Raw genomic sequence first — 14,321 nt, 5'->3', positions numbered from 1 at the left:
ACTTTATCATCATATAAACAAAACTAGTTAACCTCCCTTAAGGTTATGAGACATATTCATTTAAAAACTAAACATGAATTTTACCGCCAGTTGTACTTTGCAGGAATTTCTGTTAGGTTTTCGACAGATTACGTAGGTATCTAGAATTCATGTTTTTAGTACATGTTAAGCATTTAATTTGCATTAAAGTAACTTTATTATTCGGAATAACTAATTATTGAATAAGAGATGGAGTGAAAAAAGAAAAAGTAATGATTGTTTACAAGCATAACGTTTTATTATAAATTGTGCAAACAACAATAAAAAATTCACTATTACTAATATTATTTATAAATTATAATTAATATAATTTATTATTTACAAATAAAATTACATTAATAAATATAATTTTTTTTAAATTTAGTTGCGTGTTGCATTTAAACTCTTGTTCAAGGAAAAAGATTCGACAGTTTGCTATAAAGAATGGAATTTCTTCGAGCATGCTTCGATCTGAGCATCTGATTTTGCATCACCAGAGTTTTGGAAAGACAGATAGGACTCGAAACATACCTCCTAAAGAATTGCGATGTCAAGGAAAATCGGAGTAGGATATCTTCCCTAAAAACTTAAGATTTTGTAAATAACTTTATTTGAAGATGAATGCAGTTAGGTAAGCACTTTTACTAGGGCACTATTAGTGGCCACAATAACACAATTTGGAACCAAAATAACAAACAATTTTTTTTTTTTAATTAATTTATTTTGATAAATAATACAAAAAGTGTACTAACATAAATACTATTCTATTTCTTTAAAGTCCTTATTAATTAGACACATATATGAGCGGAGGCTTAGTTTTGCCTTAAAACAAATTAAAATTACATTGAGAATAGTGAAGTAAAAATTAATTTTTTGTATAAAAAGGAAAAAAGGAAAATCTTGACACAATAGCTTTTTTTTAAAAAAAAATGTTGGCCAATTTTTTGGTTTCTGTGCAAATATTGTTCAAATTACATTTTATACAAACATAAAGTTTCTTACATTCCATGAAATCCAGTAAAAATTAAATATAAAAAGTTAAGTCACAGTTGTTTTTGTTTCAAAATTATTATATTTTAATTATACAACAAATAGGTGAAACTTAATAAAATACTCTTCTTTTCCTTGTCTAATTAATACTTATTTTTTTGGAAAAGTCATCTCTTGAGTCCTAGAAAAGTTAAAATATTGGTTTTATTAATTAAATTTATCCTTGTGTAGACTGTTGCTACTTTATAGACTTTTTTGCTATCCAAGATATTTAGGCAACAAACATTGTGGGATTGACAATAATGCCACAACAGTGAGTAGCGAAATCTTAAAGTAACATTACATAGAAGCTTACCATTCTCATCAGATTACTTTTTTTTCTTCCTCGCCGGACTGTTCTTGTCCTGAGCCGGAGGTGGTGGTTGAGGTGTGGCTCCTCCTTGCTGAGGTGTCGAAGGCGCCGAGCCAGCTGGTACGGATACGCTCTCGCTCTTACGTTTCCCAGCCATTCCTCCGCCTCTTCCGCCGCGACCTTTCCTCTTCTCAGCTCTTTCACGTTCTTCCAGCTCTTGGTTCTCTCTTTCAATGAGGGTGATCAAGGTGTTACATCGCCGTTGGAGTTCCATTGCTGTACGCGACTTAATGAACCAATCAAAACGAAATTGTGGGGAACACCTGTAAGCGCAATCAAGTATATCAATTTGAATGTAAATAAATTTTATGATCGATAATCAGCTTTAACTACAGTTAAAGAGGTTCCACCTTTAAAGCAAAAAACACGAACTATCCCTTAAAGATGCCACAACAGGTAGCCGAGTAGTAAGAGTCGAGACCCACAAAGCTAAAGATCTTCTATTGTGTTCATGAATTCTCGGTCATGATCTGGTTTTACTTAATGGTTAACGTTAGAAATTTTGTAAAGAACGTAAGCTGGCCACCTACGTCCACGACACCTAATTTTTGTTGTTTGATGTAAAGCCCGTTTAAAAGGCAGGCATTACTTTACTTTCTTTATCATCTCCTCTGTATTTATATGACTTTCTCTGATTATAGATTCCTATAGCGCCATATTTTTGAAGAAGGAAGATCTATAGATACAAATTAACTCTGTTGCCGAATATAAGTTTTATACAGTATAAGTAAAAAATAAAGTGATGCCTATTTTTTAATGCGGGCTTAATGTCCAACTATCAAATAGTGGAGTATCAATACAGTGTGTACGGAGGCGAATAGCAAACATACTTTACTATAAAATTTCTCATATTAACCATTAAATATAATCCAAGCCCTAGACTGGGAAATCGAACCCTGTACCACCACACATCTTAGCTTAGCAGGCAGAAATATTATTCTTCAAAAACCTACAGCTTAAGCTCATACCCTTCTCATTTTCTAAATTACCATAAAAAAAATAGCTTAAATAAACCAGGCTCTAGAAAACACGCTACAAATTTCGGGTACGAGATTTGCCAAGTGATCTTCCGTCTCAAATAGATCTCGTTGTAGAGCATCTATCCCACAGGATCTCATATCAAACTGATAATTTTCTTTTTCCCTATTTTAGTGTAACTATCCCGCAGGATCTCATATCAAACTGATGACTTTCTTTTTCCCTATTGTAGAGCAACTATCCCACAGGATCTCCTATCAAACTGATGATTTTCTTTTTCCTTAACCTTTTACTTGTAACTTCCAATTTTCCCCATTTCACATACCTGACCATAGCTCTTAATTCTTCATATACATTCTCCTTGTCAAATCCTAGTTTATGTAACATGCACACCAGAAATCTATCTTCTTCTTCTGTATAATTCTTCCCTTTATTTGTACCGTAGGCGATTCTCAATTGATGGAATGCAGCTCGATATCGGCTCATCTAAAAATAAAATTCAAAATAATAATAAAAAAAAAACTATTGAAAATGAATTGGGACATCCACAAAACTGGACAATATCGTTGATATTATTATCCGTCGTAGCGTGCATGTTTTTTCCTGTTTCAAGTTTGCCTGAGCCAGCACAGGTGCAGTTTATGACAGAAATAAAGTGGAAGTCAAATCAATGATGGATGAAAATCCAAAACCAGTAAAAAAAAATGCATGCGTGCTACGGCTGATAAATCAACGATAATCAAACGTTTAGCCCCAACGACCCTTCCAAAAATAAAACAATGCTAGTTGCATAAAAAATTAGAATATACATATTTTTGTAATTTGTTCCTGAATTTTAAGTTCTTCAACCATCAAGTTAATTGAACACTCTAAATATTAGTCTAACCTTCAACGGTTAGCATTTTCTTCTAAATTTAGCGTATTCTTCTGAAATATTGTAACGATTAAAGGTAAAATTTAATACTGAACACTTGAAAAGAAGTGTTTATCACTCAAGACCAGGTTTTAACCCATACGAGAGCATAGAGAATGTGCACAACTCGACGAGGGAATGAAATCTAAAACTTCTCCTCACACTTTGTTAGAACAAATATTTTTTTGTTTTTCCAACCTTTGTATCTAATGCTTTCTTAATACTAGCACGCCGTTGAATTTTTGCTTCTCCTCTATCGATTTGTCCCATAATTCGATCAATATCTTGTAATTCGTTACATCTTTCCCAGAATACTTCCGAATATGCTCGCACTTCTTCCGGTGTTTTACCTTTATTAAAAAAAAAAGAAAGGAATTAATCAATAATTTCAGTTTCCACCCATATGTACAAAAGCCTTCTGGACAATCTTCAACTTACCTTCAACATCTTTAGAAATATTGTCAATATCATCACGTCCATATTTTTCATTCGCTTTTATAAACTGATTGAAATCCCTTTTTGTCCAGTTAGTGAATCCCTGTTAAAACAGAAAGAGAGAGATGATAAGCATAAATAACGCACTCAAGGATTATTCAATTATGAGCTAGCACTGGGTTCATTCATATTTAGTTTTTTTTTTAATCCGAAAATCAGCTGAAGATAACAATCAGCATGAAACATGAACTCGTCTAAAATTGATTCTAGAGTGAAAAAAAAGCATTTTTTTGGTCAATACTGGATTTAAATAAACAATCCAGACACTGTAAGGAGCTGGAAAGATAGCCCTGAATTGGAACTAAATAAATACATTACGACTAAATAACAGGCACATACGTGGCCAAAGGATAGCATCTTCATCTAGGTTAATTTTTAGATGAACCAGTCTTAGGATACTCATAGAAATGCCCAGAAAGATTTGAGTCTTCTCCCTGTCTGAACTCAAGGAGCAAGGGACTAAAAGCTTTACTTATTTTAGGCAGAAATTTTGTTGTCTACAAAGAACAAAGCGGTCATCTAGCTGTCTATCCCCTTGACCATGCTTCTATCAGAGAAATTATCTGAGGACTACTCAGCATTGCTAGGGTGATGCTGAACGAATACCTATTAATAAACTTTTTCGCCTTTTTTTCACAAGAAAAGGAAAATTCCGTACCTGAGTTAACAATCAAATCATTTTATTTGCACAAAAGAGTCACCTGAGTTAACAATCAATCATTTTATTTGCACAAAAGAGTCACCTGAGTTAACAATCAATCATTTTATTTGCACAAAAGAGTCACCTGAGTTAACAATTTCTCTTTTTCAGCAACTTCTTCTTCAGTTAATGGCTCAGCCTCATCAATTTTCCTTTGTTCTTCTTTTTGTGCACGAGGAGCGTCAGATCCTAATTCAGGATTTTTAGGAACCTACATAAATAAAAAATAAATTAAAAAAAAAAGATGATATGGTACCCACCAGTAAAAAATAATTTTTTTTTTTTTAATTTATTTACCTTATAACCGACAGTTTTTCTAAAGTAATAGATTTCTTGATCGAGCAGTTCAAACAATCGATTTGGGAAAAATTGAAAATCTTGAACTATAGGTTGTTTAGGAGGTCTGGGTGCCTAAAACAATAAAAGGTTTTTTAATCTATAAGCAAAAAAACAACAAAAATTCTTTGACTAATTTAAGTATTCATAGTTTCAATTGGAAAGATCCAAACGATAAAATACCTGAAATATTAAACAAATCTGAATAAAAGAATTTAATAGTCGAATCAATTTTTTTTTTATAAAATATTTTTGATTATTACAAAGGCAAAATCTTGCCATTAGTAATACAACTGTTCTGAACCATAAATAATATTAAATCAGAGAAGAAACTACCCAGTGGTAGCACTTCGCATCAGAGATTTGATAGCTTTAATCACATATATTCACTAGAGGAAATAAGAGGTCATTGGCGGATAAGTCGTCTAAGAGGATTGTCAGAAATTGTTCAAGGGAAGCGACGCGACAGACTAAAGGATTCTCATGTGCAGGGCCGGATTTAGATGAAACAGAGACCCTAGGCTATTCCACTTATGAGGCCCTTTCACCTCCCATTTTTAAGTTTGTAAATTACATGAGAGATAATACAATACATCACTACTGTGATATATATCAATTATGTTAAATGAAACATGTTATTGGTACTGTTTTTAGAATAGTTTAATAGTAATTTTGCTAACAATTTGAATGTTGGCCCCCTCTTGAGGCCCTAGGCTGAAGCCTAGTTAGCCTATAGGAAAATCCGGCCCTACTCATGTGGATTCTTTTTTATAGCTTTTTTGGAGGATACGATGGATAGAAAAGGAATATTATTAATGATTCGGTTGGATACATAGAAGGGGGCAACTGAAAATTGCTTGGAGAATTTTCGAATGTAACTTTTCAATTCTTAGGAGGTTTGGGACCGCTTGGCAGAACTCCGTTGGTCCATTTTGGTTTTAAGTAAATTTCTGTTCAAACGTTTCTCTAGTGTTACTCGTGATCGCCAATTTGTTTGAGTTGTCTTTATCGTGTGTTCGATTTAGAACAATTTTAAAAATATGTTATTATATTTTTCTAATACATATATTAATTAAAATACTTTACCTTTGGTGCTTTAGGTTCTGAGACTCGTAATGCTTCCCTAAAGTAAGCATCTACTGCATAATTCGCTTTTCTTTCCCTTTTCGGCGGCTCTATCCAACTTCCAATACCTAGAACTTTCTGTTTTTCCCTGAAAGTAATAATAAAATTAACACTGCCCCAATTAGATCAACGAATTTACAAGGGAGGAGATGGACTGTTTTCTCTTTCATGGATATTGGTGTCACTGGGCACAACACAGCTAAAAATAATGACCGAAGTTACACAGATACTTCTAAGCACTAATATAATACTCAGGGAGAAGTAGGTGATGTATACATCTTCTTTGTTTAAATTACCCATAAGCAATTTGTAAACTCGACCATAAATGAAACATATCGTTGAAGTCCATGCGATTGCATAAAAGCGATTTATAAAAACAAACGTAAACATCTTCTTTGTTTAAATTACCCATAAGCAAATTGTAAACTCGACCATAAATGAAACATATCGATAAAGTCCATGAAAAATCGATGAAAAAACAAACAAACGTATTGTCTTGCGAAAAGAGCTACTTCCACAGTCAAAACATTTTCTTTAAACTCAGAAGTTTAGCGACGCACTTAATGATCTTCCAATAATATGATGATATTATATAAGCGGCAAAAACGTACACTATATCGAAATACGACACTTAAAAGGGAAGTCTAACCAAACCCCCTTTTTTCAGAGGTGCCCTTAATTGAATTTTTATAACATAAAATTCATAGAAACAAAAAATAATTAAGATGCCACAACTAACCTATAATCTTCTCCCTCAAACTGATAAACAGATTCTGTAGGTGCCTCCATCATGAAATCTTTTAAGGAAGAATCCACGCCTAAAGATTCTAATTTTTTGGTCATCTCCACTGTCTATAAAAATATTTCAAATCTTAATAGTAATAATCTTATCCAAAAAATTAGTCGTAAACCGTGATGAGAATAAAATAATGATTACTTCTACAGAAAAATAATATTAATAACCTTTGCTTCACCACGTTCTAGTATTGTATCGATATCTTCGTCGGTGATCTCAGAATCTTTACTAGCAAATACATGGTTAGCACCGTGTCTGATCATGTTCAACATTTCATCTTTGTTCAATGCGGTTTTATTATCAACCAGGCGACCTGCAAAAAGAAAAAATCTCTCTAATGTCCCATAAATTTTTGAAAAAAAATGCATGTTCTGAAACAAACAAAACTATTTGACAAGCCAGACGGTATAGAAATATAGAATTTGTTACAATGAGAGTGGAAAAAGAAGTGGCAACACTAAGACAACAACAGACAGGCTGTTCACAGTCCAGGCGTTCAACCAAAATTCAAGATAACAGAATTAAAATATGTTTACCACAGCAGCCTACCTTGTTGGATAACTAATTTGTCCAAGCGTAACTTAATTTCCGCTCTCTCGACAATCTTCTCTTCAACAGTATTCTCAGTGATCAATCTAAAAACTCTGACTTGTTTTTTCTGTCCAATACGATGAGCACGATCCATGGCTTGTAAATCCATCTGTGGATTCCAATCAGAATCATAAATGATGACCACATCGGCCGTCGCAAGATTGATACCCAAACCTCCGGCTCTTGTTGAAAGCATAAATATGAACTTTTTGGAATCTTCTTCATTGTATTCATTAATCTGCCTTTGCCTGTCCTCGTGTGGGGTGTTACCGTCAAGTCTGCAGTACTGGGAGATACAAGATGTTATTATTATAAAAAGTATATATAAATAAAAGACAAGATTATTATAAATTCTTGTACACACATTGTAACCTCTCCAGAAGCAATAATCTTCCAAAATATCAATCATTCTAGTCATCTGACTAAATACTAGTACTCGAGATCCTTGCTGTTGCAATTTGGGAAGAAGTTTGTCTAAAATTACCATCTTACCGCTGTTGTAGATCTGTATAACAAAATCATCCATAATTAACTATAAAATAATCAACAAAAATTAACGATTACATAGGAAAATACTTAAAAAATAGCCACAAACCAAATGTTCATCTGTCGTATAAGGTGGTCCAGGTTCAGCACCATCAAAAAGATATGGATGGTTACTACATTTTCTCAATTGCATCAAAATGTTCTGCAATCTCATTTTCTCCACACGACCCGCGCCGTTGACAATGTCAATATCTTTCATCAATACTTTTGTATACCTGTAAAACAAAATTTTAAAAAATATAAGAATGGTTATGGTTACAAATAACTTACATAGAATATGGAAGTTATTCCAGTTTCTGCTGCGAACATGAAAGTTATCCCAGTTTCTGCTGCCTTTTACAGTACTCCTTAGAGGGAGGTGGACTATCCAGTTTCAAATAATTACAAGCTAATTTCAGCAATGTCATAACAAATGTCTAATTTGACATATTGTTAACTGAATATGAAGTGTATGATTCATTTTATTGAGAAATATGTGACAAAATTATATCTTTGTTGTTTTCTTAGATTTAATTTTGTTTGTAAAATAAACAATAGATTAAAATTGTATTCAAAAGTACGAAACATTGTGTTTCAATAAAGTAAAAAGAAATAAGGAAGGAAGTAAAGAAATGTTTAAACACTATTTTCACCTACCGGACAGTTTTAATGCACAAGGACTGTACGGTTTAGCTTTAATTAACCATAGCTTGATTGAACTTTTCGTAATGATAGCTTTCATGTTACGCAAAATTTCTTGAGGAGCATATCCAAGAAAAAAAAAACTTAGCAAATATGTATCTTTGTGGCCAGATAAAGCTTCTTTTTGTGGCGAACGTTTTGAACCACTTCAGAATAGTATGTAATCTATAACCACTACGTTTCATTAATTTTGATCTTCCGGCCTTGAGCGAGTTTTGGTAAGTTCGGTAAGCTAGATGATTTTTGATGACTAGAACAAATCACAAAACACACATACCATTCGCGCTGCATTTTACTAAGTCCAACATATATTTTCACTTCTTTCTTAGGCTTCAGTTTCTTTTCCACTTCAGCCTTCAGTCTTCTTAAAAGGAATGGACGTAAAACCTGTGAAACATTGTGAAAAGAAGACTATTGTAGAAATAAGTAGATAGTAGACATTAAATAAACAGAAAACATTTACTTACAGCATGAAGTCTCTCGACTAAGGAATTGTCGCCAAGGAAGTTATTAGTGTTGAACCATGAATCAAAATCCTGAAGAAAAAGAAGACTCACTAAAGATTACAAAAAAAAATACAAAGAATTTATAGTAAATCAAAATCTTATTACTCACATCTGAAGAATTAAAAACATCAGGTAGTAGAAAATTAAGTAACGACCACAACTCGTGCAGATTATTCTGTAAGGGGGTCCCAGTAAGTAGTAGTCGGTTTGTAGTCTTAAATTCTCTAACAATTTCAGAAAGTTTAGATTTTTCATTCTTAATTCTATGCGCTTCATCTATAACCATATAACGCCAATTGAATTTCTTAAATACACTCTTCTCTCTGATGATCATCTCATAGGAAGTTACACAAACATCCCATTCACCAGGCATCAGGGTGTCTCGGATGAAAGCATTCTGAAAAGTTTTAGAAAAAGTGCTTGAGAAAATGAAAGAAATAATTAAAAATGTTTTTATAATGCAAATAATTTACTAATCTAAGAGAAAGAATCCGAAAAAATGAGGAATATTATTATTATTTGATTTCAAAATTCCTTGTTCATCTGAAGATTAATGAATTTTAGATCGCAAGCATAAGTCTAAAAATCTTTTCGTTGGGCTAAGTAACTCCTTTAGAAATTAAGTCATGCAAGAAGGTATCCGAGCTTAACAACTTTGACATTGAAACAGCAACACTCAAAGCAAAGCTGAACTGATAATTGTAATCGTGTTTTAAAAAATCTAAGAATTACAACCTGCCACTTGTTGCAAAATTACATTAGGTGGAACCATTTCATTCGTTTCATTTTATCGGTTAGCAGTAACGACTGCTTCAAAATCCTGATGGGGTACAAAGACGGCGATACCACTAATTGGCCATTGATAAATGACTAATAAAATAGATAATTTATCTACCATAAAAATTAAAGATATTTTAGGCCATTTATCGTTTATATTTTATTTTGCGCAGGATTTATAGCGGAGACCGGCATTTGACTTCCGCCTTACAGTTTTGTTTCATCATCTTTCTAAATAAATACATACTCTGGCTTCCTGATCACCAATAAGGCAGACTGCTCTAAGTGATGGACACCACTTTTTGAACTCATTCATCCAATTTGCTAAAGTCGATTTGGGTACTATGACCATATGAGGTCCAGGAATGTTTCGATAGTGTTTCATATAGCTGTGAAAATATATAAGAACAATCATCAATAGTTTTTTAGTTCTAGTTAAATATACAACAATAACTTTCACCAAAACTTACCCAAGCAGTGATATAGTTTGTAAAGTTTTGCCAAGACCCATTTCATCTGCTAATATACCATTGATACCATGTTCATATAATGAAATCATCCAATTCAATCCTCTTATTTGATAATCTCTTAATTCCCCATTTTTAATATAAAACGGCGATGTATCAAATCTGGCAACAGTTTTTGTAGCAGTATTATTCTCGGCCAACAGTTCCTCATCTTCTTCCTGTTCAGTCATACGATGTCGATGGTCACCAGCGTCTCCTGAAGCGGCATTAGGCGGTGGTAGCCCTTGTGGTGGTTTATTTGCATCTTTTCTCGGACGTCCTGGTTTTGGTTTTGTTGGGCTGTTGGTTTTTCCTTGATTTGTCATAAAATGTGAGAAAATTTCTGTTTGTTTTAAAAGAAATTCAAATCTTTTGGCACGATCATTTTCCTGGAAAGAAAAAAGAAAAAAAAACAGATCAGCACATATGAGGAAGATGGCAAGATTTTCTTTCTGGCAGTGACTAAGTTCTTCGTTTATAAACATTTAGAACCTCAAAGAGGCTTCAGTGAATGGCTGATTAAAGGAGCGTCCGGCTGATACTACCTCAAGTTTTACACGAACATGCCTAGAATGTAGGAAAGGTATAAAGGGATGTAAACTCTCCATTTTGAGAGGCCAACTATGGCCGGCTCCCTGTTATTCCTTGAACTTCCTTAGGTAACTAAGATAAGGTAAAAAGGGTTTATCACCTGTAAGTTGGAACAGATTTTTAGTGCAACGGTTAAGTCTATTTCCCCCTAGGTTGTCATATTTGTTCATATTGCTGTGGAACCTTAGGGGTTACTGAAATTCAAGAGTTTTTTTTTATCCCAAAGCTAGGCTTTATTCATTTATTTTTAAATTTAAAGCATCATACATTTATGAGGTTATTGATGCCGGAAGACAGAATTCGAATTCTTAATAAGCTCATAAAAAGAAAAATTTTAAAAGGTATCCTGGACTCTACCAGGAACTTCAGTTTACAAGGGTAACTACAAACAACTTAGCAAATTCCATCTTAGATAGGGGCAGTAGTTGTATTTCTTTGAAATAGCCCAAGGTGTTTTGGATCTCTTAGGGCTTAGTCCACCATTACAGCAAATAAGTAAAATCAATGAAAATATATATTAAACTTAACTTACAATCTTTGTCTCAAAATCTTCATTTTTTCCTTTTGATGACAGCGTGTCCCCAGAGGAATCATTCTAAAAAAGAAAAAAATCAATGAATTAATTTAAACTTTATTTTAGCAGTAAAAATTCAAAAAAAAATTATTTTCTATACTTTAATTTTCATTATGTTACGTTTATTTACTCGAACCACTCTATTAGACATAAGTTTCCAAAAGAGATAAACTATAGATTTTAAAAATCTTTGTATGGGAATCAAAACGCTAACAGTATTTTATCAACAAAATAATCAGCTGAGATGATAAAATGGTCATAGATGCGCAGCTTATTTGTTTAAAGACATTAGGATCAAATTAAGGTTTGTAAACATTCTCGGATTCATATATTCATAAGTTTGAATTATACATTTTATTTATAATGTATAAAAGTGTTTATTATATGAGATGTTACTTTTTATGAAAAATGACATCTCACTAACTACTCCTTTTTTAAGTGCATTTTTGAAGTGATTGTAGTTTATAACTGTTTGGATTAAATCAGACTATCTTTTAGATCACTTAATGGAGTTATATCATAAAAATGATCTGAAAATAGTTGATATTCAACAGACAGTTGAAGAGATGTCTCAAAAATTGTATTGAATCTTTAAATCTCTTGATCCAATTTCGAACAAATTCTCATTAAAAGTGCCTCCCACTGATTTATTAGCATGTGGAAAACGATCATTGAACTTATAACCTTTAAGTAATCACTAAAATAGGCTTTGGGGAAAAAAGTATCTAAATACCTAATAACCACTACGATTTATCAAATTTCTATAAGCATTTGGCAAATTACTGAATAGAAAAGTATTAATAGAGGGACTTTTTGAAGAATAATCGAATTGCCCTAAGCTACAATTTACATACCGAGTTCTCTGCCGTATCTCCAGTATCCAAACTATCTTCTGGTTTTGACATATTTGTTAATAAATGATAAAATACACCAAGTTTATATTTATAATTAAAAAGACTTTAAAGTATTAGAATCAATATGTGTGAACATCGCTGCAAAATGCGAATAATGTGAGAAATGTCCTAACAATATTACGAAATTGAACGTTAAACATCTACTTAGTTCACATTACACATTAAAAAAGGCTACCACAGACCGCACTCACAACTGCTACAAGTGACACCAGAGAGCTATAGTGTATTATATTTTTTTTTGTGCGGTATATTTGAATGAAAAATATATTTCTTAAAGAAATTAAATACTCCATAAAATTCTGAAAGTTATATTAAAAATATATAATTAAAAATACACCTAAAAAATCTATATCAAGTAATGGTTGAGAGTTTTTTTTTCATCAAAATTAATCGAACAAATGTAGTTAACTTTCAAGTTTTCCATTATTTTGTTTGAAGAAGGATCTTTAACTTAAAACTTCAAAGCTTTCTTGGTAACATTTTTTTCAAATTCAGAACTTCAGTTTTATTTTCTGTTATTATCATTATTTTATTTTATTTTTATGAAGATGGTTTACAAAATAATCACTTCTAAATGATACCATTCAATTTTTATATAATCAATACATAAATAAATTTTTTTGTACCGATTTGTAATACATTTTACCCTCTCTTAACACATCATTAATCCTTTTTTTAATTATATTTTTATTTTTTGTAATTTGTAACATAATATTAGACCAAGGCAAAGTGCAGCGTTTATTAAGTGCGATATCTAGATGGCCTTTTAATTTTTTATTTCCTGTACTTATGTAAGAGGACTATTGATTGATCTGCCTGGATATTTATCTATTTCTAGATTTCAAATTTTTTCTAGTTCGATAATCGCAAATCTCTAAAAATTAATAACAATTTCAAACATGTTTCGAAGAATTGATGGGTAAGTCTCTAAAATTTTAAAATATTTATCAAAACTGTTGTACTAAGGCTCAAATCATCAGTACATTGTAACTATGTGTAAAACAAAAATGTTGTATTTATTAATCGGAAATGTACAAACTCTATTGTCACCTTGACAAACTCTGGAGCAACATCCCCTTTTGGAGCTTATGTAATCATGAAATGGAAAATTTCATTATACTTTTTTATGAATATATTTATAAATACTATGATAAATAGAATCATTTATTGTTTTTGTCAAAATTAAGTTAACATCCGTTGAATTGAATTCAGTTTGTAAAATCTTCCTGAAAACTGACGCTAAGCCTATTGAAGTATTTAAAGTTTAAAGTCTGTTTGGATGTTTCCCAGAACTAAATAAACTAACAGAGTTGAAAAGTATTAGTTGTATAATAGCAAATAAATTTGTCCATAGTAAAAATGTTAAAGCTATCAGCTGTTAAAGGTTGACGTCACTATCGGAATTGCGATGTTTTTAATCCTGGTCGAGTACATCCTTCAGCTTTGCCACGCCTTCGTACGATGGAGAAAGATTAGGAAATAAATTTTCCGTACTACAAGTGAAAGCATGTGAAAATTCCCTGTTGCTTATCAACGTGTAGCCGCTTTTCACAGAAAAAACGAAATAAAAAAGACCTAAGACAGCCTCAGTAATTTTTTTATAGAGTTTAGTCAAAAAATCAAATATATATGTACTTACATACTTACCACTAGAAATGATTAGAGGATTAAAAAATAAAAAATCAATTAGGTTATTAAAATTTTTATAAAAGCTAAAATACGATACAATGTTATTCCTTGAGAAATTATTTTCATCATTTTTTAAATTAAATTATTGGTAACAATACAATATTTCATTAATTATAAATAATATATACTTATTTATTTTCATACAAACATATGCTTCGGCAACCAAGGCGTCTTCTCTCAGTT

At 31.9% G+C, this 14,321-nt stretch overlaps 1 protein-coding gene and 1 long non-coding RNA gene across 3 annotated transcripts; one reads left to right on the top strand and one right to left on the bottom strand.

The window, feature by feature from the left end:
* Nucleotides 1-5: 5 nt before the first annotated feature.
* On the top strand, nucleotides 6-1,143 carry LOC141462136 (uncharacterized). Its single transcript, XR_012463117.1, has 2 exons — nucleotides 6-132; nucleotides 404-1,143. It is a non-coding gene; the product is annotated as an uncharacterized lncRNA (long non-coding RNA).
* Nucleotides 943-12,642, bottom strand: Iswi (nucleosome-remodeling ATPase imitation SWI). 2 transcript variants are annotated; one of them, XM_074143727.1, is made up of 20 exons: nucleotides 12,390-12,642; nucleotides 11,494-11,556; nucleotides 10,335-10,759; nucleotides 10,112-10,253; nucleotides 9,197-9,484; nucleotides 9,049-9,117; nucleotides 8,859-8,968; nucleotides 7,950-8,115; nucleotides 7,719-7,859; nucleotides 7,313-7,640; nucleotides 6,931-7,076; nucleotides 6,707-6,819; nucleotides 5,929-6,055; nucleotides 4,804-4,917; nucleotides 4,592-4,717; nucleotides 3,750-3,849; nucleotides 3,510-3,661; nucleotides 2,724-2,884; nucleotides 1,364-1,683; nucleotides 943-1,189 (listed from the first exon to the last, which is right to left on the bottom strand). In XM_074143727.1, the coding sequence occupies exons 1-19, from the start codon at nucleotides 12,438-12,440 to the stop codon at nucleotides 1,377-1,379; spliced, it is 3,129 nt and encodes a 1,042-aa protein (XP_073999828.1). In that variant the 5' UTR covers nucleotides 12,441-12,642; the 3' UTR covers nucleotides 943-1,189; nucleotides 1,364-1,376. The 2 variants fall into 2 exon arrangements, with proteins under 2 accessions (XP_073999828.1, XP_073999829.1); XM_074143728.1 differs by lacking the exon at nucleotides 12,390-12,642 and adding an exon at nucleotides 11,636-11,715.
* Nucleotides 12,643-14,321: the final 1,679 nt, after the last annotated feature.

The sequence above is a fragment of the Rhodnius prolixus genome, unplaced genomic scaffold (genome assembly GCF_049639745.1).
Source record: "Rhodnius prolixus isolate KJV_2025 unplaced genomic scaffold, Rpr scaffold_18, whole genome shotgun sequence".
Lineage (NCBI taxonomy): Eukaryota > Metazoa > Arthropoda > Insecta > Hemiptera > Reduviidae > Rhodnius > Rhodnius prolixus.
This window is presented reverse-complemented; position numbering and strand designations above follow the sequence as displayed.

What these genes read in the sequence shown, in the direction of transcription:
- Iswi (XM_074143727.1), bottom strand. Translation starts at nt 12,440, where the DNA reads ATGTCAAAACCAGAAGATAGTTTGGATACTGGAGATACGGCAGAGAAC. An exon ending in TAGTCGAGAGACTTCATGCT is followed by an intron (nt 8,969 to 9,048) that starts GTAAGTAAATGT and finishes AATGTTTCACAG; the next exon opens with GTTTTACGTCCATTCCTTTT. An exon ending in GAATTAAGAGCTATGGTCAG is followed by an intron (nt 1,684 to 2,723) that starts GTATGTGAAATG and finishes TTGCGCTTACAG; the next exon opens with GTGTTCCCCACAATTTCGTT.